Below are 27,774 nucleotides of genomic sequence, written 5' to 3'. Positions count from 1 at the left end.
TTCCACTGATTGGTTACCAGGCAGTAACCAATCAGTGATTTGAGGGGGGGCGCATGGGCCATAACTGTTGCTTTTGAATCTGAGCTGAATGCTGAGGATCAATTGCAAACTCACTGAACAGTTATGTCCCATGTGGCCCCCCTTATAGTCACTGACTAACTCGGAGTTAGAGAGCTGAAAAGCAGGAAGTAGTGTTCTGTCTATTATGTTACACATCCAGTCACTTGAACTCAGACCAGACTCAGAGCCGCATTACTTTGAGGGTTTACTGGTGTATTTATATAGACCTTTCTGATAAAGCTTACTTAATTTTAGCCTTTCCTTCTCCTTTAAGTGGCATTTAAAAAAAAAAAAAGTAGAGTAATGCATCAGGATTGTCATCCACAAACATACAACAAAACAAATAAGCTAGTTCAATATAGGCAAATTCAAAAGATTGAATACATTAATTTAAATGCTCCACTAAGGTAGTAACTGGTATTAATGATGTATAATCAATGGAATATGTTGACACTATATAAATAAAGAATAATACATTTAAAAGTGAAATTTTAGAGACCGTATTGGGCAAGGAGGTCAGAGTAGATATAATAAGAAGTCCCTCAGCACCAAGGTTAGGTTAGGCCTACATTGTACAATAAATAAGTGCAGAGGACTGAGGGATAGTTATGCCAATGCTTTTTATTTTTGCAGAATCACGTTCCAAAAGAGGACAGTCGGGATGAAAAGGCTTTGATGCAGTGTGAGACCAATGCCCCACTTACTCCACGGGCGGTGAGGTTGGAAAGGATGACACAAGCTCTAGCTCTCCAAGCCAGCTCACTGGAGGATGGAAGAGACCAACGGGCCAGGTATAATAAAGCCAAACTTGGCACATTCATTCTTTGTTAGTGGCATGGATACATTTAAATGGGATATATTCCTCTTAAAGGGCTTGCCTACACTTTATAAAGGTATTATCCAATAGATCTTGATCACTTTATTGTGCCAAACTCCCATAAGTAATCATTGTCTCTCACAATGGAGTATTGCCTTGCTATAAGGCTGTGCTCATTGGTCCCAAATTCTATTGGTAGAACATTGAAAGCCTATCTAAGTAGCAATCAAATTTCCCTGTTTCCCTCAGCTTGGCAGCAGATGGTCTGGGTGGGACAAACAGTACCAGCCAAGACTCCCTACACAAGGCTGCTAAAAAGAAGAGTATCAAGTCCTCCATTGGACGTCTGTTTGGCAAAAAGGAAAAAGGGCGCATGGGACAGATGGGCCGTGACTCCTCTTCCGTTGGTGAGCACTCAGGCTTCCTTCTTCTTTTCTAACTGAAGTCTTCTTAAGCCTAAAACATAACATCATTTGTTGACCCTACAAATTACCACAGAACATTCTTGAGTATTTTAGAATTTTATATCATTGCCTAATTGCTTGCCTCATTGGTGGTATCCTCCATATACAAAAGGATATCACCATCATTATGAAATCAGTTGATCTGGGAACCTCCAACCTGCAAACTTTCGGGGGGTTCAAGGAGACATAGATCCGAAACATTTTTAGGGCTTAACTGTTGCTCTTAAAGGGATAATGTCATGGGAATTTTTTTTCCAAAACACATCAGTTAAAGGGGACCCGTCACCCAAAAAAAATATCCCAAATCCTATTTTATCATGTTAATCAAGCAAAATTAACTTAAATGACACTATATAAATTATTTGAATCTTGTTTCCTTCATTCTGGGAACTCATAATTATAACAAGCAGGCAGGAGCCATTTTGTGGACACTGTTATTAAGACAAGTCTTGTATCATCTCAGAATCTTGTTTGTGCACCAGAATGGGGGACCTGCTGTTCATCCCCATGTCCTGGTTACACAATTAAATGGAGAAGAGAACGGGGGGAATGTGGGGAGAGCAGTGACATGTAGGAAGTGCTGAATGGAAAGTGAAAGTAATTACCTAAGGCATAGAGGAGGGGCAGACAATATTTGATCGACAGCGGAGATTTTTAAATGAGTTTAAAAAAGCTATGAATGCTTTAATAAAAAAAATAATTTGGTTTTTATGTTTAATTTGAAAAGGACTTTTATTATACAGCTTTTGTGACTGGTTGACACGTCCACTTTAATAGGGCTGCTCCAGCAGAATTCTGCACTGAAATCCATTTATCGAAAGAGCAAACATATTTTGTTATATTTAATTTTGAAATCTAGACATATTGTCAGTTTACCAGCTGCCCCCAGTCACGTGACTTGTGCTCTGATAAACTTCAGTCACTCTTTACTGCTGTACTACAAGTTGGAGTGATGTCACCCCCCCAGCAGCCTAACAACAGAACAATGGGAAGGTAACCAGATAGCAGCTCCCTAACACAAGATAACAGCTGCCTGGTAGATATAAGAATAGCACTCAATAGTAAAATCCAGGTCCCACTGAGACACATTCAGTTACATTGAGTAGGAGAAACAACAGCCTGCCAGAAAGCAGTTCCATCCTAAAGTGCTGGCTCTTTCTAAAAGCAAATGACCAGAGATGCACCTACACACCAATATTACAACTAAAAAAATACACTTCAGGAATGAAATGTTATATTGTAGAGTGAATTATTTGCAGTGTAAACAGTGTCATTTAGAAATATAAACAACATCATAAAAATCATGACAGAATCGCTTTAAGCTGACGTCTATGGAGAATGCTTCATAGAATCTGGCTGTTTCAAATGCATAAAGGAAAATATACAGTGAATGTAAAATGTATAATGAAGCAATTGAATTCTTAATGAATCAGATGAAAATTGAGCGTCTGACTGGCCAGATATGGGATGACTTTGACGTAGTTGGCCAGCTTAAATATATTGCAATATATGGACAAACAATCCCTGTTTTGTTTAAAGGGTAAGGCATTTTTCAGTAGCAGTATGCACAAAATGTCTCTGTCTTAAATATATTGATAATTTGTTGAGTGCAGAGGACTCTTGTATTTGTCTAAATATACAGTGAAGGCATATTCTGCACATAATATCAAGTTCTAGATATTTTACTAATGCATGAAAAACTAATGGATGATAAACTTTGCTATAAGCAGGTTATATTGTACCATTGGGAAACTGAATTAACTTATTTTCCTTACTCCTTTTCAGCTGGAACCCCCTCAGATGAGACCTCTCCAGCTGACCCTATGGGCCTGTCCAAGTTGGGTGGGCCTGTGGATAAAGACCGCAGGAACAAGAGGAAGTAAGTGTTGTTTGTTGTGTACAAATAACAGAAATGTTTTTCTGTATGTAAAGTTAAATAGTTAAAAAGCATCTTTATAAGGTAAGAATACTCATATTGGAATGCAGAACATTCTACAAGCTTTTCTGTGGGGCTGTAAAGTAGTGAGGGGTCAAGCCTGAAAGGCAGTGGGGATAAGATTTGGCTTGAATGCTTATTTGATCTTCTAGATCAGTGATCCCCAACCAGCGGCTCACAAGTAACATGTTGCTCCCCAACCCATTGGATGTTGCTCCCAGTGGCCTCAAAGCAGGTGCTTATTTTTGAAATCCAGGTTTGGAGGCAAGATTTGGTTGAATAAAAACCAGGTTTATGGCCAAAGAGAGCCTCCTGTAGGCGGCCAGTCCCCATAGGGCAACTGAATCGGCAATCATATCCTTTATTAACACCACCAGGGACTTTTTTCATGCTTGTGTTGCTCCCCAACTCTGTATGTTGCTCGCGGGTAAAAAAAAGTTGTGGACTCTTGTTCTAGATAATCCTGAAAGAGAAGCCTAAACCACTACGAGTGATAATTTACTTATATATATATATACTAATCCATATAGCAATGTAAAATTGTTCAGAATCCTCTTCAGGTTTCAGAAAGTAGACTTTAGTTTGGATCTGCATTTAGACGTTGTCATTCAAGTGCATCCGGTTTTTTTTGTATAGTCAATGAAAATGAATATGGACATCATTTAGTGTCTGTTTTGGTAAATCACACTCCTGCTGTGGCACAGACATTATCCTTTCATTGTGTTTGAATGGAGTCACTTTCGGCATCAACAATGACTTTAGTGTCCACTTCACTTAGTGCAGCTATTGACTCAACCCTGTAATGGACCACGTGATCCAGAAGTCAGATTCAGGCTGATGGTAATTACAGATTAGCAGCCAGTGCTTCACTACTGGGTGGGTAGAAGCAATAAACACCCCATTTGTACTTGACTGACCAGCAGGACCACCATTAGAAATCACAGGGCCAACAGCAATTTAAAGGCCTACCCCACCCCAGATCCAGCCCACACCACAGTTAAAAGACCACACAGACATCACTGTCTGTAAACCTCCCCACACACAAGTTATAAAAAGCCATTGATGGTAAGGGCCCCCCTATAAGTTAAAAAAAATAGGCGAGAGGGCCCCCCGTAAAAGTTTTTTTTTTTTTTTTTAAAAAAAAAACCATTGGTGCCAGGGACCCCCATAAAAGTTTTTTTTTAAAAAATCATTGGTGGTCAGGGCCCCCCATAAGTTAAAAAAAATGTTGGCGCCAGGGCCCCTCTAACAAGTTTAAAAAAAATTGGGTCCCCAGAGAATATTAAAAAAAAAAAAACATTAGTGGCAGGGGCCTGTAGAATATTGAAATAGAACATTGGTGGCTAGGGATTTAAAAAAAAAGCACACATTGGTATTAGAACTGAACTCGTGGCTTCAAGACTTCAAGTTCGGCTCATTCAGTGACTTCAGCAGTTCGACTTTTCGGCGGTTCAGGACTTTCGAAGAGGCGGCACGTATTTGGCGCTGCCAGGGCTCGGCTGATGGCGGCCCTGCTGACCAGTAGGACCAGTCTGGAAAGAGTTAATATTATATGACACTTTCCCTGTGAATATCTAACAGGTCTTGACAAAGACGCATCTGGCCTGAAATACATGCATTAGCGCTCAGGTGTGAATTGCAGCAGTGAGTCACAACTGTACTTGTCATTGCATCTTGTGCTGCTCTTATTCCCTTTCCCATAACCGGTTGTGAGAATTCCAAGTACCCCAAGAGCTTCATTGATCATGAGTTTTTCCCCAGTGAGAAGCGGACTGCTTCTGCAGCATAGCAACTGAGTGCAAATTTTACATGTTTATCAAGAGAACTGTATGTCCTCTATACATTTATGGAGTTGACCATTTAAGATACAGATGATGCCTGTAATCAGGGGCGTAACTATAGAGGAAGCAGACCCTATGGCTGCAGGGTGGCCCAGGAGGTATAGGGGCCCCATGAGACCCTAATTCAGGGGTCCCCAATCATTTTTTACCAGTGAACCACAAATGTAAAAAAAAGTTGGGGAGCAACACAAGCATGAAAAAAAGTTCCTGGAGGTGCCAAATAAGGATTATGATTGGCTATTTGGTAGCCCTTTGTTTATTGACAGCCCACAGAAGGCACTGTTTGGCCATAAACCTGGTTTTTATACAACAAAAACTTGCCTCCAAACCAGGAATTCAAAAATAATCACCTCCTATTAGGCCACTGAGAGCAACATCCAAGGGTTTGGAGAGCAACATGTTGCTCATGAGCCACTGGTTGGGGACCACTGCTCTAATTCATATACAATTCCAATTAGAGATGCACCAAATCCACTATTTTGGATTCGGCCGAACCCCTGAATCCTTTTGCGAAAGATTCAGCCGTCCGAATTTGCATATGCAAATTAGGGGTGGGAAGGGGAAAACATTTTTTACTTGCTTGTTGGTGACAAAAAGTAACTTGATTTCTCTCCCCGCCCCTAATTTGCATATGCATATCCTGCTGAAAAATCCCAAATCCTGACCAAATCCCAAACTGAATCCTGGATTCGGTACATCCCTAATTCCAATAAATATTGGTAAAGCAGGTAAATTTTTTTTTTGGGCGGCCTGAAAAATTATTTGCTGTGGGGCCCAGTAATATCTAGTTATGCCACTGCTTGTAATTAATAACGAAGGACAGAGTTATTGTGCTCACAGTATTATTTCAAGCTCATGGTGTCATGGGAACCATCTGTAGAAGTGAAGCTGGCCATAGACGCAAAGATTTGATTGTACGAATCTCCATTTCGTACGATTTTCGGGCCGTGTGTGGAGTGTCCCGATAATTTTTCGTGCCATGGCGATTGGTCGTTTAGTCGTTCGGACAGGTTAGAAAATTTCCGTCGGCTACTGATAATATCTCTGCATTTATTGCCGATCTGACGATATCAGTGGGAGACTGTGACCAGTTTTGTCAGACATAACTTACATACGATTGCTGTCAGGGACAGAACATCGGCTGATCTGTTCTTTTACTACTTTATTTGATCTGAATGGTTAGTAGCAGGTCGGGAGATGGCACAGAACGATTGTTCGTCCGATATGAAGGTAAATCTGCACTTCTATGGCACATCTTAAATCTTTTTCAGTCACTAGAGCTCAGTGTTAAGTGCAGGGTGCTATTTTTTAAACATAGGTAGATTCAAAATCAGGTGGTTTAAAGGGCATGTAAAGGCAAAAAATAAATAAAATGTAATTATTACTTTCTTTAATGAAAAAGAAACCTATCTCCAATATCATTTAATTAAAAAACATGTACCGTTTTTATAAGAAACCCGACTGTATGCAGTGAAATTCTCCCTTCATTTACTGCTGTGGATAGGAATTACCAGATGGTCCCTAACTGCTCTGCAGGGAAACAATCATACTTATGAACAGCAGGGGGAGCCCCACCTTACTTCCCAGCCATGCAGAACTCAAGCAGCTTTGTTTGTTTCCCTGTAGAGCAGTCGGCGACTGTGTAGAGATTTGTATTGGATTTTATTTTTGCCTTTACATCCCCTTTACTGTTTCCAACTCCAGCTGCAGGGACAAAGATCATGGAGCCAGATTTAAACAGATAAACTGGGATTCTATTTGGAGGATTATTTTGCTGCAGCCACTGGTTCTGCAGAGTTGGAGAAAGTTTATATTAAACAATACAAAAACTATAAAATCCACATTAGATTACATGACAACACAGGACCCAGTGCAGTCTGTATATTCTGATTATTAATCAGTCTTGCTGTATTGGCTTCTGGCAGATATTATTTGACTTGTGCTGTTTTGATAATTTATGATGATCCCTAAGCAGCCCAAACCACACTGAGCATGTGCACAGTCTTGGTCTTGCAAAGTAGTATAACAAAGTTACAAGATGGTGACCCCCTGTGGCCAACTTTGAAAGCATAAATCATTTGTTTGATTAGGCTTGTGGTGCAGTAAGTTCATGTTTATGTTTAGAATACAAAATACAGCATTTCTAGCCTTAGTCTATTTTAGACTTTACTTCCCCTTTAACTGCCCCGATGGTGTTTCTTATGTTTATCTTACAGGCATGAGCTGCTGGAAGAAGCCTGCCGACAAGGACTCCCTTTTGCCGCATGGGATGGCCCCACTGTGGTTTCATGGCTGGAGGTAAGAAAAGTCATGTTTTCTCGATTTAGTCCTTTCTTGCCTCAGTTTCTTATGACTGGTGATTGTCATTACTTTTCAAGGGTGATCTCTGATTGGTTGTGGTAAGTATTTTCTGTTTGGCCACAATCCCTATAAAATATGTGTATAGGGAGGTGTCCTTTAGCCTATCAGAAAGGGCCCCAACAGGCACGAAACGAGCTATTCCAGAACCTCTTTTGTCCTAATATATGGCTTTACATTTTTAATACATTTTTGTCTTTCTTGGGAAAAATCCACCAAATACCTTTATTTTCCAATTTGCTACATACACCCATGGACTGGGGTGAATGGTGGAATTCCCTTGGACTATTACTTTAAAAACAAATTGCGTAAAATACAAGATGAGGTGCCTTGGACTTTACATTTGAACCTCATGATGGGCTCAACACGCACCGCTCATTAGTATTTCTCTTCATCACTAAACTTGCCCTCTTATCTCTCAGCTGTGGGTAGGAATGCCAGCCTGGTATGTAGCAGCTTGCCGCGCTAATGTGAAAAGTGGAGCTATTATGGCCAACCTTTCTGACACAGAAATCCAGCGGGAAATCGGCATCAGCAACCCACTCCATCGACTTAAACTGCGCCTTGCTATCCAAGAGATGGTATCGCTCACTAGTCCTTCTGCACCCGCCACATCACGAACGGTGAGAGCTCACAACCCTTCTGTAGCATATGTAGAAACCTACTAATGACATATAATATCATGGTTTGTCCAACACAATGGGTATATTTATCAAAAAGTGAAGTTAGAGATCGCCACTAGAGTGAAATCCCGCCACTCTCCATTCATTTCTATGGGATTGTTAAAAGAGTATTTATCAATGGGTGAAAGTGAAAATTCACCCTTTGATAAATATGCCTTTCAAAATCCCAAAGAAATGAATGGAGAGTGGTGGGATTTCACTCTAGAGGACTGTGGCGATCTCTAACTTCACTTTTTGATAAATATACCCCAATGACTTTCAGCTTGTTGCAGTAATATTCCTAGCAACAGTCATTGGCCATAGATAATCAGGCCCATGTCTGTATTGTTTACATTACTGGCAGGTTTTAGTTGTGTTTTGTGCTTTATCTTGATTTGACCATTGATCTACTCTTCTATCATGTCCTCTGTCCAGTCGACAGGTAATGTGTGGATGACCCATGAAGAGATGGAGACCCTGACAGCAACCACTAAACCAGTATGTAGGGATCTTTTTATGGGTTTTTAATATACAAAACACATCAGTTAATAGTGCTGCTCCAGTAGAATTCTGCACTGAAATCCGTTTCTCAAAAGAGCAAACAGATTTTTTTATATTTAATTTTGAAATCTGACATGGGGCTAGACATATTGTCAGTTTCCCAGCTGTCCACATTCATGTGACTTGTGCTCTGATAAACTTCAGTCACTCTTTACTGCTATACTGCAAGTTGGAGTGATAGCTCCCCCCCCCCAGCAGTCTTACCACAGAACAATGGGAAGGTAACCAGATAACAGCTCCCTAACACAAGATAACAGCTGCCTGGTAAATCTGAGAACAGCAATCAATAGTAAAATCCATGTCCCACTGAGACACATTCAGTTACATTGAGTGGGAGAAACAACAGCCTGCCAGAAAGCAGTTCCATCCTAAAGTGCTGGCTCTTTCTGAAATCACATGACCAGGCAAAATGACCTGAGATGCACCTACACACCAATATTACAATTAAATACACTTGTTGGTTCAGGAATGAAATTTTATATTGTAGAGTGAATTATTTGCAATGTAATTTAGCAATAAAAAATACACCATAAAAATCATGACAGAATCCCTTAAGTATAAGTTGCAAATACGGAGACAATTTGATGTTTGCAATTAAAGAGTGGATATGCAAGTATGTTACAATCTCTTTCTTTCATTTCTTTCTTGTGCCTTCTCAATATGTCTTGAATTCTTCTGCTTGATAATTTAGCTGCTCTGCTTCTGTGCACATAATCTTTCTTCTCATGCTACTAATGGCTCAACTCTCAACCTTTCTTCTTTATCCTTCTTAATTTAATCACTGCCAGGAGACTAAGGAAATCAGCTGGGAACAGGTAGGCTTATCACCAGGGGCACCTTTGATTTATTAGTACAGGTTATGGGACCTGTTATCCAGAATGCTCGGGACCTGGGGTTTTCCAGATAATGGATATTTCCATAAGTCTACTAGAAAATCATTTAAATATTACATGAACCCAATAGGCTGGTTTTGCTTCCAATAAGGATTAATTATATCTTAGTTGAGATCAAGTACAAGCTACTGTTTTATTATTACAGAAAAAAAGGAAATCATTTTTAAAAATCTTGATTATTTGGATGAAGCTGAGTCTATGGGAGACAGCCTTTCCGTAATTCGGAGCATTCTGGATAACGGGTCTCCTGATAACGGATCCCATACCTGTACAACCCCCAAGAGCAAATTGTTTAGGCGCTGTATTGTTAATTAGAGCCAAGTTATTTAGCTACATCTATGGCTAGGGTTGCCACCTGGCCGGTATTTTATTGGCCTGGCCGGTAAAAATGATGGTTGATCCCAATGTTATTTATAGGGAAAAAAGATAAATATATAGGAAGGCCGGTATTTTTTTTTTCCAGAAAAGTTGGCAACCCTATCTATGGCCAGTGTGTGTAATAGATCAATCGGGTGTTATAATAACATAATCATGGCTATTTCATGTCGCTTTTTAAATTCATCTTAAAGGATAAGTAAACCTTTAAAATAAATGAATGTAAAATTGATGAGAGTGCTAGTCTAAGCACTTTTGTAATTTACATTCATTATTTATTCTTTTTTCATTCCAAGATATTAACAGAAACATGTACTGTTAATATAAATGAATTTTGTTACAACAGCGCCACCTGCTGGTCAGTTTCCCACCAGTCTGACCAACAAGTAGTCAAGGAAGTTGTCAGGAGAAAGAAAGAGGCTGCTCTGATGTTCTTCTGCTTAGAAAAGATTTGAGAAATGTTTCTAATTTTTTTCCTAAGCAGAAGAACATCAGAGCAGCCTCTTTCTTTCTCCTGACAACTTCCTTGACTACTTGGTGGTCAGACTGGTGGGAAACTGACCAGCAGGTGGCGCTGTTGTAACAAAATTCATTTATATTAACAGTCCATGTTTCCCTTAATATCTTGGAATGAAAAAAGAATAAATAATGAATGTAAATTACAAAAGTGCTTAGACTAGAACTCTCATTAATTTTACATTCATTTATTTTAAAGGTTTACTTATCCTTTAAGGCTCCTTAATACGGAACCTTATGTTTATCAAAAATGACCCAGTAGAGGTAAACATGAGCTTTTTATATCTTTGGGATATATATTATGTCAGGATAGGAGAATATTTTGGTTCTGTGGGCTTCACAATGTGGTTCCCCTAATTTTTGTGCCCTTTCTTTATCAGATTCTAGCGTATGGTGACATGAACCATGAATGGGTGGGCAACGACTGGCTGCCAAGTCTGGGTTTGCCCCAATACCGCAGCTACTTCATGGAATCACTGGTCGACGCCAGAATGTTAGATCACTTGAACAAGAAGGAGCTACGAGGACAACTCAAGATGGTGGATAGTTTTCACAGGTATGCTCATAGTGAGATCCCACCGTCCATTTGTTTGGTGTGCTTGTGCTTTTTCTTTACAATCCATGGGCAGTTGATTTATTTATTCTATCTCCTTATTTTTTTTATTTTAGAGTTAGCCTCCACTATGGTATAATGTGCCTAAAGAGACTGAATTATGACAGGAAGGAGCTGGAGAGGAAGAGAGATGAAAGTCAGAACCAACTGAAAGGTAAGTGTTTGGACAGTAAATCGACTTCTAAAACGGTAAAGCCAATCAGACATATGGTCCCATCTATGGACCTTCATTTTTGGCTGCTTGGCTTCTGTTGTGTATGCATTGTAACAAAGGATTCTGCGAGTTCCCCTTCAACATGTTGATCGGTTATCCAAGGGGCAGATTTATAAAGGGTCGAATTGAAAAATGTGGTCAAAACTATCAAATTCGACTACGGAGTTATTCAAATTCGATTAGAGTTTTTTAAAAAAAATTGAATTTGATTTTCAAGATTTATCATACCATGGCCCTTTAAGAATTCGAATTTTACTATTGGCTAACTAAAACCTGTTGAATTGTTGCTTAAGTCAATGGGAGACGTCCAGTGATCAATTTGCAGCCTTCCTGACATTTTTTCTACATTCTAAACTAATTTGTCGATTTAATTCATCCGAGTTTTAAAAATTCCATTTTTTTAAATAAATTTTGATTGGTTGAATTTAAAATGTATAGGATTTTATTGGAGTTTTTTGAAAACTCACACGAATTCGAAATTCGACCTTTGATAAATGTGCCTCTAAGAGTCTTTACTATAATCTTTACTATAATAAAAATATATACCTATTGCACTTGGATGTCATGACTGGATACTTCACTCATTTTGATTTTGTGTTCTGTGGATTTATTCATATTAAATATACACACACACACACAGATCTGATTGTACGAATCGAGGATTCATATGATTTACGGACCGTGTGTAGAGACATTTTTCGTCTGGCGGAGATCGGTCGTTTGGTCGATCGGACAGGTTAAAAGATTTCTGTCGGCTGGCGATAATATCTCTGCGTGTATTGCCGATCGTACGATTTTCAGTGGGAGACTGTCACCAACTTTGGTCGGACATAACTATCGTACGATTGCTGTCAGGGGCAGAACAACGGCTCATCTGTTCTTTTACTACTTTATTTGAGTGGCAGGTCGGGAGATGGGGAAGTCCAATCTTTCGAGGATTTGAATGATCGGATCTTTGCATCTATGGCCAGCTTTATAAAGCATACCATGGTTGGCTGAGTGCTAAGCAGCAAAACCAGTCCTATTATAAAGTGTTGAAATAACAAACATAACATCACACTTACTGTACACACTCTGCTTGTTCTTTTCCCCGTGCAGATGTCATGGTTTGGTCCAATGAGCGAGTAATGTGCTGGGTGCAAGCCATTGGACTGAAGGAATATGCCAATAATCTGCTGGAAAGCGGCTTACATGGAGCTCTCATAGCATTGGACGATACATTTGACTTTAATGACCTGGCATTGTTACTACAGATCCCAACACAAAACACACAGGTCAGCTGGGAAGGGTGGGACTGTAAACAGTAGCAATGTCTGTATGTTTTGATTTATTTAGCTCATGAAATACAGTGAGGGTCATTTATCAACACTGGGCAAATTTGCCCATAGCAACCAATCAGATTTCTGCATTCATTGTTCTACTTGCAGCTGGCTTTAACAAGCTAATCACTGATTGGTTGCTATAGGTAACTGCCCATGGGCAAATTTGCCCAGTGTTGACAAATGAGCCCCGGTATCTTTTAGAGATAAGTCTGGTGGCCATAGACGCAGAGATCTGCTAGTTTGGTAATGTCGCCAAAAAAGCGGATCTCTCCCCGATATGCCCACGTTGAAGTGGGCAATATTGGGCTGATCCGATCGTGGGCCCTAGGGCTAACGATCGGATCATAATGCATCCGAAACGGGTGGTCGGATAGCGGGACCGCATAAATCGGCATCTGACCGACTTTCGGCCAGATATCGATGAGGGAAGCCCGTCAGATGGCCCCAGACTTGGTCTGTCGGCAGCTTTTATCGGCCCGTGTATGGGGGTCTTTAAGCTACCAAACTTTCTGTGTAACCTTTAAAAATGGCAGCCATAATACTCCGTGAGGCTACAATATTTTTGTTATTGTTACTTTTTATAACTTATATTTCTATTGTGACTCTCTCCTATTCATCTTCCAATCTCTCCTTCAAACCACTGCCTGGTTGCTAACGTAAGCTGGACAACAGTAACCAGCTGTTATCATTTCTAATGGCAGAGATGCTGAACAAATAGTTGAATAAATGAAATGAAATAAAGGCACTGTCTATATATATATCATACTAAAAGTTAATTTAATGGTCAATTCCCTTTAGTGTTCTGATGTTGTGTTGTATTATTTCTAGGCTCGCCAATTGCTGGAAAAGGAGTTCAGCAGTTTAATTTCTATGGGGACAGAACGGAGGTTGGACGAGGTAAGCACAATACAAATAGGGTTCATTTTTAAGTGTGACTTCCGGGTTCCTTTTATAGACCCGTGTCGATGCATTGATGACGTCACAAAAGGGATGGGGCAAACAGGCGTGCGGCTATAAAGCTGGAAGCCGGCATTTTGAAGATGCACGGTTTACCCGCGGGTCAGGCGGGTACGGTCGCGGTTGCCACCCGCGAAGAGGAGTGCGAGGTTAGCCCGACCCATGGGTAAACCGAGCATCACTACTCCATACTGCCTGTTAGTAGCATGTCCTATGCAGAAGGCAGAACCATCAAAATAAAAAGTCTGCGTGTTCTCTGTTATTAGAGGCAGACAGTTGTGATTGGGGGGGTTATCTGACCATGTTTTTGGATCAGAAGCTACAACTTCTGCAGGGTCACAGATTGGACTCGTTTTTTGAATTGACTTTGTTCTCTAACTGCCACCCTGTTGGGGGTTTCATCTCATTGTCTCTAATGATGTCTCTCTACAGGACTGTGCCAAGACTTTCAGTCGCTCTCCTTCCTGGAGGAAGATGTTCCGTGAGAAGGACCTGCGAGGAGTCAGTCCTGATTCAGCGGAAATGCTGCCGCCTAACTTCCGTGCTGTCTCGTCCATTACCTCACCTGCCGTACAGCTTCGCAAGATGCAGTCTGAAGGTAGGAAACAGCCCGGAGACTCTCCGGACTGGGAAACAGAACAACATTTTTGTGTAGCACAGGGGTCCCCAACCTTTTTTACCCGTGAGCCACATTCAAATGTAAAAAGAGTTGGGGAGCAACACAAGCATGAAAAAAGTTTATGTTGGTGCCAAAAAAGGGCTGTGATTGGCTGTTTGGTAGCCCCTATTTCAACTGGGAGCCTACATGAGGTTCTGTTTGACAGTACACCTGGTTATTATTATACAACCAGAACTTGCCTCCAAATCGGGAATTGAAAAATAAGCACCTGCTTTGAGGCCACTGAGAGCAACATCCAAGGGGTTGGAGAGTAACATGTTACTCACGAGCTGGTGTAACACATTAAGTTTGCATGTATGCCTTCCTATTTTTGGACAAGCCATGTTCATGATACAAGACCACTGTCCTGTGAGTTCTGAAGTCAGGGTTAGCTGCACATATGTTACTTTGTCATTAGAGTTCAGAGAAACATATGGCAGGCCACATGGTATAGAATCCCTGCAGTTGTGCTCTCGATGTACTCGTATGCTCATGGGATCCATAGAAAGGTATGGGCACTTTTTATCCATATCCACCATCTCTTTGAAGTTGAAGAAACATTACTTTATGTGTAGTACGTAATACACTGGATGTGGTTTTGCTCTATGCATATTGTTGAGATACTTGCCCATCAGGCTGAACATTTTGCTCAAATAATTCCAACTTTTGCCTGATTAAGTGTTGATGAGTATTTATTTATATTAGGGATGCACCAAAGCCAGAATTCGATTCGGGATTTAGCCTGGATTCGGCCTTTTTCAGCAGGATTCGGATTCAGCTGAATCCTTCTGCCCAGCCGAACCGAATCCAATTTCTAATTTGCATATGCAAATTAGTCTGCAGAGGGAACTCGCATGACTCTTTGTCACAAAACAATGAAGTAAAAAATGTTTTCCCCTTCCCACCCCTAATTTGCATATGCAAATAAGGATTCGGATTCGGTTCAGTATCCAAATCTTTCACGAAGGATTCGGGGGTTCGGCCGAATCCAAAATAGTGGATTCGGTGCATCCCTAATTTATATATGAGCAGTATACCCTCAATAAGCACTTCACCTATTGTGTGAACAATCCTAGAGGCACATTTATCAAGGGTTGAATTTCAAATTCATGTGAGTTTTTTTAACTCACATGAATTCAGTTATATTGGAATATTCGATTAATTATTGATAAAAAGGCTACAAACATCAACAAACTGATCCTTGGACCTCTCCTGTTGATTTATACAGTAATACGACATGTTTTAGGTGGCGAATAGTCGAATTCGAAATCTAAAATTGCCAGACTATGATAAATCTCGAAATTCGAATCCAAATTAAAACACGTATCGAGTTTGGATAATTCACAATTCCGATTTGAGGGTTTTGGCCATAATAAAAATTTTAATTAGAATTTTCAATTCGACCCTTAACAAATCTGCCCCCTAATGTCCTTAATAAAGGGAGATATAATCGCGATTGTGTGACAATATATGATAATCGAGTAAACTAAGATTGTACTGCCTTATTGGGTTATATCCAGCAAACACTTACATTAAATAATGTTCTGCAATTTTAGGGAGTACTTCCACCAGCCCACGTGCAGACAATGTCTCAGTCAGAACCTATTCCTGTTAATGCCGTGCTGACACGTAAGTATGAGATGGTGGTAATACCTTGTGGGGGGGGGTGGGCATAACAGTCAAAGGGGAACTATCGCGAAAATGGAAATTTCATATTATCTTCATCATACTGAAATAATAATCTTTCTAAATCAATTAATACTTCTGCACTATTCCTCTCTCAGCATCTGTTTCTCTTCATTCTCTCTTCATGCAGCAGTTGGGTGTCAGATATTCATTGACAGTTAGATCCAATTTATCTTATAGGGGGGTTTCCTTTCCTAGCAGATATATTAAAGCTCACTCAAATAACTGATTCCAGTACAAACAAAATCTAACAAAATAACTGCCTTATACACAAATTCTGCATGTAGAGAGACATGATGTCTGGTGATTTTAATAGAGTGAGCTCTAATATATCTTCTAGGCAAAAGGATAAATATCTGACACCCAACTGCTGCAAGAAGACAGAATGAAGAGGAACAGATGCTGAGAGAGGAATAGTGAATATAAACTTGATTATTTCATAAACAGTGCAGAATTTTGAATTGATTATATTTAGAAAGTTTCTTATTTCAGTATGCTGAAGCTTATATTAAATGTTCCCAATAGTTCCCTTTAATAAGCAACATGAGCAGATACTGTTTTCTCTGCAACTGTATATCTTGTATTCCATTCCTTTCTCTTTCCCAAACAATTCAGGTATCGTCAATAAGGTCACTGAGGGCACTTTTTGTCATATGATCACTACGTCAGAGGAGCTCGACCAATAAGATTTTAGTTTTTTTCCCTCAACAATGACACTACTTGCTCAAGTGGATGCTGCAGGTTGTTATGTTGCAGGGATGATGGAGGAATGTGACAGTTGGATATAAACATGTACATTTCTGCAAATAGATAGACCCTCCAGCTTAAGGCTGTCTCTACATGGACCCTGGATGCTACTTGTACTAGACAAGGAACAGGCTGAGCATTAAAGGAACATCCATCTACTCTTTATTGCTTACCTTCTCCAGGATCGTCCCAACAAGCAGCGAGATAAGAAACAGACTGAGCATGAAAGGAACATACATCTACTCTTTATTGCTTACCTTCTCTAGGATTGTCCAACAAGAGGCGAGATATGGAACAGGCTGAGCACGAAAGGGACATCCATCTACTCTTTATTGCTTACCTTCTCTAGTATGGTCCAACAAGAGGTGAGATATGGAACAGGCTGAGCATGAAAGGGACATCCATCTACTCTTTATTGCTTACGTTCTCTAGGATTGTCCAACAAGAGGTGAGATATGGAACAGGCTGAGCATGAAAGGGACATCCATCTACTCTTTATTGCTTACCTTCTCTAGGATTGTCCAACAAGAGGCGAGATAAGGAACAGGCTGAGCATGAAAGAGACATCCATCTATTCTTTATTGTTTACCTTCTCCAGGATTGTCCCCACAAAAGGCAACACTTTGTAGACCCTTTCAGCACGGGAGGGTTTAAAGGTCAAAACCACAAATTGAATGTGCAGGATGATGGAAGTATGAGCAACGTTCAATATAACATTTTATGTTTTATCTTTTTGGGTTCCTTTTGAGCTATGCAGATGGCAGCCACTCTAGGGACTCAAAAGATTTTCGACTGGAGATTCCATACAAAGCCATGTTTCAGCCGGTCCAGGGGATGGAGTAAATTTAAGACAATGGAGAGATGTAGCGTTCAGTGTCATCTGGAGGGGATAAACCTGGTTGAGTTGGGACCCTGTCTAGTTTCACTTGGTAAAATAATCTGTTCATCGGACGATTGGGCTGTCCAAATGAGGGATGCACAACCTATTGTTTAGTCATGTCCCTTGTGAACTAATACTATGCTTTGATAGCTTCTTATAGCCACAACGCCATAATGAGGTGGCAGGGGTATAATGTTACCACCAAATACTGTTATTTATTATTATTTATTCTTTATATTCAGTTCACCGGCAGTCGAAGCAGCAAGGCAAAAGCAATGCACACCCAGCCATCTACTGAAGACATTGCGGTTAATGAGGTACTTGTGATGTAAGAACTCAACAGAATCAAGCAGGGTTATAGCGTCCCCGCAATCGGGTTTTTGGTCAGACGTTTTACAGTTTCTTGTTTACAGATGAAAAAAAAAAGGGGGTCAGTTACATAGAGTGTTACGTCTTGTATGATAGCTTGTGAGTCTGTAAGTGCTCAGTGTCTCTGCAGTGGTCAGAATTATTCTCACCACTCATTATTAAAGCTGACACTCATTCTCTGTGCCATTCTCTAAAGGGGATCCATATAGGCAAAACTGCATTTACTCTGGAGGCCTGCAGCTACGAGACTCTGAGCAAAAAAATGCCCCAAATGAGTAATGTATGCGGCACCTCTGCTGGGTCACTTTGGAAGAGTATATATGCCTTAAATATTTAATTTTTTTTTTTATCGGTAGGGCCCTCTAGGATGCAAAATAGTAATTCACGTCTGCTTCTGCACCCAGCAGGGTAACTTTGACTCTGTTTACGTGTGGTCTTTAAATCAGAATAATAGCAGCACCCACCCATTGTACATGTCAATGTTCCCTTAGACCCCCAAAGAGACTCCTTTTTAGAGGTAGAGGCTTAGAGGCAGGTCTGGTTTAAAGGGGAACTATCCCGAATATGAAAATGTAATATGTGCTTCATCAATCTGAAATATGAAACTTTCTGAACACAATCAATTAAATATTCTGTACCGTTTCTCAAATAATCAAGTTCATCTTCACTATCCCTCTCTCAGCATCTGTTTCTTCTCATTCTGTCTTCATTCAGGAGTTGGGTGTCAGGTGAATAAGGGGGCTCCTTTTGCCTAGAAGATGTATTAGAGCTCATTCTATTAAAATCACCAGACATCATGTCTCTCTACATGCAGAGTTTGTGCAAAAGGCAGTTATTATGTTAGATTTTGTTTGTACTGGAATCAGTTATTTGAGTGAGCTCTAATACATCTGCTGGGAAAGGAGCCCCCCTATAAGATATATAAGATCTTACTGTCAATAAATATCTGACACCCAACTGCTGCATGAAGAGAGAATGAAGAGAAACCAATGCTGAGAGAGGAATAGTGAAGATAAACTTGATTATTTCAGAAACAATGCAGATTTTTTTAATTGGTTGTATTTAGAAAGTTACTTACTTCAATATAAGGAAGCTAATATGAAATCTTCGTTCTCACAATAGTTCCCCTTTAACAGCCAGGCAAACTGAGCATTGTCATAGGCCAGATGTGATAAGTGCAAATGATGTATTCCTTCATTTTCTGCCATGTTTTATATTCATTTAATGGATATCCAAGGGCAGTTGGTCGGCAGCTATTGAACTCAAACTGCCAGCATCCCACCGAGAGCCAATAGCTGCTCCTGCTTTCTGGGCATTTTACTTTAATAGCAGCAAGAGAGCTGTAGGGTTGGCATCCATATTTTGGGGTCATGCCTACAACCCTTCTTTTTCAGCTCTACCCTTGACTGGCAGCACTGATATTCAGGAATATTAGACCTCAGTCTTTTTGTTTTTCAGTTACCAGTTTGTATGATTTGTGTGCCATGGCCGTGCCAAAACAACGCGAAAGAGTTACGCGCTTGTACTTGCTGTAAGAGTCATTTATCAAGACATTGAAAGGGTTGTGGGATTAGAGGGCATTCTAGAACATTACTATGACTAACAAAGAAGAAACTGACAAGATCAAGTTTTAGCATTAGACACTTTTTGTTCCCACAACCTTATATAAAAAAAATACTTCTTCGGAATACCTTATTGAAGTCTATAGTATAATGAAGGGTATTAAGAGGCTGCTCTGGTATAGAACTGTATATTCAACTACATGAACAACTTCAGAGTTGACTAGAAAATATATGTTGCTGGGAAGTGCCTTGCTGACCCATGAAATGTACTGGGAAACCCTCAACCCGTGCTTTTCCAAGCTTGTTGCACTGTTCCGGCTAGTTATTGCAATAAATTCTTCAATCGCCAAATATCATCCCTTTATCTCATGCGCTTGACTGAAACGTGCAATACAAATCTATTGTTCCTGAGTCAACAAACTCAAAACAAACCATGTAAGCTGGCTACACATACACAGATTTCGGCTGCTTTGGCCACCTTTTCGCATGCAGCCGCTAGGATGGGCTACAGGCCCAAAACAACTGCCTCTCCAATGGAGAAGACTGGATAAGGCCATAGAAGTCCTGGTCTGACTCTATGGAAACTTCTGATTGTACAACAACATAGTCAGAGAACAAGATCTTCTCATGTATGGCCAGCTTTACTGCAGTGAAATGTCCAATAACCGTGGTCGTTGAACGGGATTGATGTGCAATAGAAGCCTAAATGCAAGCCATGCCATTGGCTGTTGGTTGATTGTGTAAGTGGGATTAGGACCCTAAAGCATCCCATGCCATGTTATGAACATAATTGGCTCACTAATTCTAACTGATATACTGCTACATAGACAATATCCCAAAAAATGGCCATGTAGGCAGTTGGTTTGTAGGTAGGTGAGGTCCTGTAACATCACTGGAGATGTCCTGGGCTCTTGGCATTGCCACCTGTAGCACTTCTTTATAGTGATGAGCGAATTTTTCCAGTTTCGCTTCGCCAAAAAAACTTGTGAAACTGCGAAAAAATTCTCGAAACTGTGAAAAAATTTGCAAAACGGCAAACTCTTTGAAACGCATTGAAGGCAATGGACGTTTTTACGCGTGACAAATTTTTTAGGGATGCACCGAATCCACTATTTTGGATTCGGCTGAACCCCAGAATTCTTCTCAAAAGATTCGGCCTAATACCGAACCGAATCCTAATTTGGGAAGGGGAAAACATTTTTTACTTCCTTGTTTTGTGACCAAAAGTCACGTGATTTTCCTCCCCATCCCTAATTTGCATATGCAAATTAGGATTCAGATTCGGTTCGGCCGTGCAGAAGGATTCGGTCGAATCCTGCTGAAAAAGGCTGAATCCTTGCCGGATCCCGAACCGAATCCTGGATTCGGTGCATTCCTACAATTTTTATGCGTGACCATTTTTGCACGCGCGACAATTTTTCTCTCTCCAAATGCATTAAAGTCAATGGGAGTTTTTTCTTATGGCGTCTTTTTTGTCCTAATGTATTAAATTCAATGGGAGTTTTTTCTTATGGTGACTTTTTTTGTCACCATAAGAAAAAAACGTCCATTAAATTCAATTTTTTTGTCTTTTTTTGTCCTAATGCATTAAATTCAATGGGCGTTTTTTCTTATGGCGACTTTTTTTGTCCTAATGCATTAAATTCAATGGAGGTTTTTTGTTATGGTGACTTTATTTCTCCAAATGCATTAAAGTCAATGGGTGTTTTTTCTTATTGTGACTTTATTTCTCCAAACCCATTCAATTCAATAGTATTTTTTCTTATGGCAACTTTTTTTTTGTCCTAATGCATTCAAGTCAATGGGCAGTTTTTCTTATGGTGACTTTATTTGTCCTAATGCATTAAATTCAATGGGCGTTTTTTTCTTATGGGCGTTTTTCTTTGTGAATTTTTATCGCAGTTTTGGGAAAAAATTTGCAGCGAATCCATGCCTGGCGAATAAATTTGCTCATCGCTACTTCTTTACAATGTCTGCCATAGACAATAGATTATCATTGCTCACGAGAGTAGGGTCTCAGCTCTCTTGCTTTCCAGTGAAGGACATGGGCCATGAAAGTCTCCGATCTTGTCTAAGGTTGACTGTACTGCTGTTGCTTTTTATTTCAGCAGGACCTGGCTCTGCACACCCAAATATAAGAAAGTCTTTTCCCCCCTCTCCCTATCGGGAAGTAGAGGAAAGTCCCATTATCCCCGTGCCCTGTTTGTATTTCGTGTGCCAGCACTTTTATAGGAGGTGCCAGCTCCTCCACTGGCATCAGTAGTCAAAGCAAATCGGTGCCCTCTGAGTATCCTATTGGATAAGATGTAAAGCCATACAAATGTATTTATTTTAATTTATGACTTTTGGTTGAATGTGGATATACACGCTTGTTACATAGGGTTTTTTTATGTTATGTTGTATAGGTTTCTTGTACATGGAATGTTAATATTAAATAGTTTTTTTTATATCAGATGATAATGATACAGGTAGAGACCTCTCTGGCAGAGAAAGAGTTAAAAGAGTGGTTCATCTTTAAGTTAACTTTTAGTATGTTATAGAATGGCCAATTCTAAGCAACTTTTCAATTGGCCTTCATTTTTTATTTTGGCTAGTTTTTTTTTTAATTATTTGCCTTCTTTTTCTGACTCTTTCCAGCTTTCAAATGAGGGTCACTGATCCCCATCTAAAAACAAATGCTCTGTAAGGCTACAAATGTATTGTTATTGTTACTTTTTATTACTCCTCTTTCTATTCCGGCCTCTCCTATTCATATTTCAGCCTCTTATTCAGATTAATGCATGGTTACTAGGGTAATTTGGACCCCAGCAACCAGATTGCTGAAATTGCAAACTGGGGAGCTGTTGAATAAAATGCTGAATAACTCAAAAACCACAAATAATAAAAAACTAAAACCAATTACAAATTGTCTCAGAATATCACTCTCTACATTATACTAAAAGTTAATTTAAAGGTGAACAACCCCTTTAAGTAACATCCAATTTAATTTGCACTGAATTATATTTAAAGCTGCCCCTTTGTGCCTGGGGGTGGCAGTGACCAAATAAACACTTCCAAATAGTCCTTCAGCTATGGGCTGTGCATTCCCTACAGGGGACGGGTTGTGTCACAAGAGCTAACATTCTGTGTTTGTCATTGGCTGAACAGTCATGTTCTGCTATTGAATTGAAAGGCCCCTGCTATTGCCTTAGAGATGTAGTACAGATATGGGATCCGTTATCCAGAAAGCTCCCAATAACAGGAAGGCCGTCTCCCTAGAATCCATTGCAATCAAATCATTTACATTTTGGAAAATTATTTCATTTTTTTCTGTAATAATAAAACAGTAGCTTGTATTTGATCCCAACTAAGATATAATTAATCCTTGGAGGCAAAACCAGCCTATTGGGTTTATTTAATGTTTAACGATTTTTTTAAGTAGACTTAAAGGATAAGTAAACCTTTAAAATAAATAAATGTAAAATTGATTAGAGTGCTAGTCTAAGCACTTTTGTCATTTACATTCATTATTTATTCTTTTTTCATTCCAAGATATTAAGGGATACAAGTACTGTTTATATTAATGAATTTTGTTCCAACAGCGCCACCTGCTGGTCAGTTTCCCACCAATCTGACCACCAAGTAGTCAAGGAAGTTGTCAGGAGAAAGAAAGAGGCTGCTCTGATGTTCTTCTGGATATATATATATATATGACCAGCTTTAGTCTTTTTAATCCCATACAGATTGTGATTGGACAGACAGGTTGGGTTGGCTTAATACAGAATGAATAGCCAGTTGCATAACAGTTATGGCCGGTGTGTTACCAGCTTTGGACTCAAGTAGATGTTAGCCAACATAAATCAACATTTACTTGGTTGAAAGTGGAAGATAAAACAGCTGTTGGTTTTTGAGCATATTTCATAAACTTGTGCAGAATTTCGCATCAAGTCATTGGGATCATATGCAAACACAGTGCTGGTGCTTCATTAATAACCCATCCATTATCTTTTTCAATCAGTTGTTACAAGAGTAGTTGGGACTGGGGCTGATGAGTTGGGACTGGGACTGATGTTTTAGCAACATTATCAATGTGCAAGTGACATTCCCAGAGGCGCCTTTAGTGGTGCTAACTGCTAAGAGACAACAAGGCTCATTACTAAATCCAAACTTTAATTTTCATATTTACATTTCATATAAGTAACAAACGTGGCCTCAAGTGTAAAAGGAAAATGTTTTCGGTTTTCGGCTTTTCCGATAAAAGCCGAACAAACCGAGTCGGCAGGTTATTGTGTGGGGCCATCCGATGGGCTTCCCCGATCAATATCTGGCTGAAAGTTGGGTGAGATCTCAATCAGGCAGGTTAAAAAATCCCGTCGGATTGCAGCTGCATCTCTGTGTATGCGGTCCCGTGATCCAACCGCCCGTATCGGATCCATTATGATCCGATCGTTGGGCCCTAGGGCCCACGATCAGACCAGCCCGATATTGCCCACTTCAATGTGGGCATATTGGGGAGTGATCCTCTCGTTGTCGCCAAACAAGTGGATTTCTACGTCTATGGCCACCTAAATCACGCAAGATTAAGGATTTCGATTTCGCTTGGTTGAGCATTTAGGATTCGGTTACATCCAATTCCTGCATAAAAAAGTTGGGTTCATCCGAAGCCTGAAGCAAATCTTGGCTTTAGGCTTTGCCTATCCGTATGTGCTGGGACCACAGCAGCTGTAGGTTGGACTACAATCAGGTGTAACTATAGAGGAAGCAGACCCTACAGCTGCAGGGGGGCCCAGGAGGTATAGGGGGCCCCATGAGGCCCTAATTCATGTACAATTTCAATAAATATCGGTAAAACAGGTCAACCTGAAAAATTATTTGCTGTCAGTGATATCTAGTTATGCCACTGATTAAAATTATATTAAATGTAGCTCTTGCGATCTTGCACTACCATCTCCATCTTGTTCTCTTGTCGCTATCTTACCCTTTTATTGCTAAAATCCCGCTCTTTCTCTGTCTAGTTGCAGCATTTAAACAACAGAACATGAAGGGGCAGCTCACATTTAACTTAACCTTTAGTATGATGGAGACAGTGATAGTCTGAAACAATTTGCATTTTTTTTAGTTATTTAGCTTTTTTGTTAAGCAGCTCTCTAGTTTGGAGTTTCAGCAGCTATCTGGTTGCCATGGTTCAATTTACCCTAGCAACAATGCAGTAGCTTGAATGAGAGACTGGTATATGAAATGTAGGGGAAAGATAAGTAAAGTTGAAATAACAAAAAAAATTTGTAGTTTTACAAACCAATCGTTTTTTTGACTGCCTGATCAGGGTGTGAAGGCCTAGCAGAACTCGAGTTGGGACCAATGAGGACGCTGTATGCAGAAAATTCAGGTTTGCTGTATCCGAAGAGTTGAAAGAGTTTGTAGTTGTTTTTCAGGCAAAAAAATCAGGGCAGACAGAGAGCAGCAAAGTCAAGACAGGAGGTCAGGAACCGGTGGGATCAAGTCCTAATATCAATTTAGGAGCCCCCTGGAACTTTAGCAAGTAAGACCTATATTCAGGCATTGAATCCGGGTCTCTGGCTTCTTTTTATTTAGAGCTTTGCACACCAAAATGTGGTTTGATGATGACACGGTGCAATGACATCAGAGTAATGACATCAGTGTACAGCCATGGGTGCCGCTATATTGGACACAATTCAGAGAGATCCACAGCCGAGTGCTCCTGATACAGGGACCCCTATTTGAGAGTTCAGGAGAGAAAGGCAAAAAATGACAAGCACTTGAAAGGTTGCCCAGAACTGCCCATTCTATAACATTGTAAAAGTTAACTTCAAGGTGATCTTTCCCTTTAATGCAGCAATAAGTAGAAGAGTCTTATATGGGCCCAACAAGCACCTTAGCTTTAAGCCCTAGTATAGTGTAAAGCTGGTCATTGTGGTGCCTGATTTGGCCTCCCATGTGCTGGGACACACTGGGCTGATCTGATCAAATCCTAGTTCAAGTAAAGATGAAGATTGCACACTCAGATGAAACATTATATTTTTTTTTTATTTCATCAAACCATACAAAGGATGTTGGAAATTGTACCCCTGATGAAGACCACTTACGGTCGATAACGCGTAGGGCCAATGCCTTTATTTTGTTTCTTTTTGATGGAATCAAACAAATATGTGAGCAATCTTCATCTTTATTTGGAATTATTGTAAGCCTTGGTGACTGTTTGGATTAGCACCTCACATTTGTATGAGTGGGTGTGCGCCTTCTAACCATTTGTTTTCATACACATCCTAGTTAAGGCTACAACAACCTGTTGTACTAAGTAGGGATGCGCCAAATCCATTGTTTTCTAAAAGATTCATCCTTTGCGAAAGATTCAGTCGAAAACTGAATCCGGATCCTAATTTGCATATGCAAATTAGAGGTGGGAAGGGGAAAACATTTTTTACTTCCTTGTTTTGTGTCACTCGATTTCCCTCCCCGCACTCATTTACTAAACCTACTTCAAAATAGAGCAGACAAACGCGTAGCAATTGCAATAAATATCCATTCCCCCCGGAAGACCCTTCATCTTCCCTTGAGCATCTGTAGTCTAATGGCATTATAGGAACTAGGGAAATATTATATGTGATCCATCTGCCTTTCATATTCCACCTTAAAGGAAAACTATACCCCCGAACAATGTAGGTCTCTATAAAAAGATATTGCATAAAACAGCTCATATGTAAAACCCTGCTTCATGTAAATAAACCATTTTCATAATAATATACTTTATTAGTAGTATGTGCCATTGGGTAATCATAAATAGAAAATTGCCATTTTAAAAAACATGGGCCCCCCCTGGGATCTTACGATTCACGATGCACACAAACAAACATACAGGTTAGGTTACATCAGCCAATTAAAGGGGAAGTAAAGTCTAAAATAGAATAAGGCTAGAAACGCTGTATTTTGTATACTAAATATAAACATGAACTTACTGCACCACAAGCCTAATCAAACAAATGATTTATGCTTTCAAAGTTGGCCACAGGGGGCTGTCATCTTGTAACTTTGTTATACATCTTTGCAAGACCAAGACTGTGCACATGCTCCATGTAGTCTGGGCTGCTTAGGGATCGTCATAAATTATCAAAACGGCACAAGTCAAATAATATCTGCCAGAAGCCGATACAGCAAGACTGATTAATAATCAGAATATACAGACTGCACTGGGTCCTGTGTTGTCATGTAATCTAATGTGGATTTTATAGTTTTTGTATTGTTTAATACAAACTTTCTCCAACTCTGCAGAATCATCGGCTGCGGCAAAATAATCCTCCAAATAGAATCCCAGTTTATCTGTTTAAATCTGGCTCCATGATCTTTGTCCCTGCAGCTGGAGTTGGAAACAGTAAAGGGGATGAAAAGACAAAAACAAAATCCAATACAAATCTCTACACAGTCGCCGACTGCTCTACAGGGAAACAAACAAAGCTGCTTGAGTTCTGCATGGCTGGGAAGTAAGGCGGGGCTCCCCCTGCTGTTCATAAATATGATTGTTTCCCTGCAGAGCAGTTAGGGACCGTCTGACAATTCCTATACACAGCAGTAAATGAAGGGAGAATTTCACTGCATACAGTCAGGTTTCTTATAAAAACGGTACACATTTTTTAATTAAAGTATATTGGAGATAGGTTTCCTTTTAAAGAAAATAAAAATAGGATTTTATTTTTTTTTTTGCCTTTTTAATGCCCTTTAACAGACAGAGTTCTGTCTTTTGCTTCAACGCTTCTTCCTGTTACAGTTGGAGCTGCAGTATTTCTGGTCAGGTGATCTCTGAGGCAGCACAGATAGAGTCACGAAATGGTGGTTCAAGGCAAGGGATGTAAAAGGCAATATTTACTTAAATATATATTCCAGTTTGGTAAGATTCTGTTGCTTAATCTGTAAGAATCTGTTGCTTAAATATTCATTTTGGGGGATAGTTTTCCTGTAACTGAGCACTTAGAATAATTCTAATCTAATCGTTTAATGATTCCTTACCCCTAACCCGGCATTATTCTGTTGTATAACACCCTGGAGCTGAGGTTTCCAGTAGCAATTGAGCCATTGAGGAACAATTTAGGGAACATAGTGGAACCCATAGCAGATACGGCTAATCACTTTGCTTTCTGTGACTTTTAAAACAATGTGATGCCGGGACCCCCTATTGATGGCCAACTGGCTATTTATCTTCTCAGTCTGGAGGTCCTGGCATGAAACGGACAACTTTCTTGAAACGCCTTGTTCTGCCAAATCTCCTGTTTTTTTGGGGCACGGAACAAATTT

At 39.9% G+C, this 27,774-nt stretch overlaps 1 protein-coding gene across 3 annotated transcripts in view; it reads left to right on the top strand.

Annotated features, from left to right (window-relative positions):
* Window positions 1–18,559, top strand: part of LOC108705384 (liprin-alpha-3-like) — a 95,880-nt gene extending 77,321 nt beyond the window's left edge. For 2 of the 3 annotated variants that reach the window (XM_041571646.1, XM_041571647.1), the window contains exons 17-30: window positions 694–851; window positions 1,127–1,284; window positions 3,127–3,220; window positions 7,335–7,416; window positions 7,899–8,099; window positions 8,574–8,636; window positions 9,488–9,514; window positions 10,864–11,039; window positions 11,153–11,250; window positions 12,409–12,584; window positions 13,461–13,529; window positions 14,022–14,187; window positions 15,804–15,876; window positions 16,549–18,559. In XM_041571646.1, coding sequence (XP_041427580.1) covers window positions 694–851; window positions 1,127–1,284; window positions 3,127–3,220; window positions 7,335–7,416; window positions 7,899–8,099; window positions 8,574–8,636; window positions 9,488–9,514; window positions 10,864–11,039; window positions 11,153–11,250; window positions 12,409–12,584; window positions 13,461–13,529; window positions 14,022–14,187; window positions 15,804–15,862 — 1,527 coding nt within the window. In that variant the 3' untranslated portion in view covers window positions 15,863–15,876; window positions 16,549–18,559. The remainder of the gene's footprint in view (window positions 1–693; window positions 852–1,126; window positions 1,285–3,126; window positions 3,221–7,334; window positions 7,417–7,898; window positions 8,100–8,573; window positions 8,637–9,487; window positions 9,515–10,863; window positions 11,040–11,152; window positions 11,251–12,408; window positions 12,585–13,460; window positions 13,530–14,021; window positions 14,188–15,803; window positions 15,877–16,548) is intronic. The other variant, XM_041571648.1, reaches the window with a different exon arrangement.
* Window positions 18,560–27,774: the final 9,215 nt, after the last annotated feature.

This window comes from Xenopus laevis, chromosome 7S, assembly GCF_017654675.1.
Source record: "Xenopus laevis strain J_2021 chromosome 7S, Xenopus_laevis_v10.1, whole genome shotgun sequence".
Classification (NCBI taxonomy): Eukaryota; Metazoa; Chordata; class Amphibia; order Anura; family Pipidae; genus Xenopus; species Xenopus laevis.
This window is presented reverse-complemented; position numbering and strand designations above follow the sequence as displayed.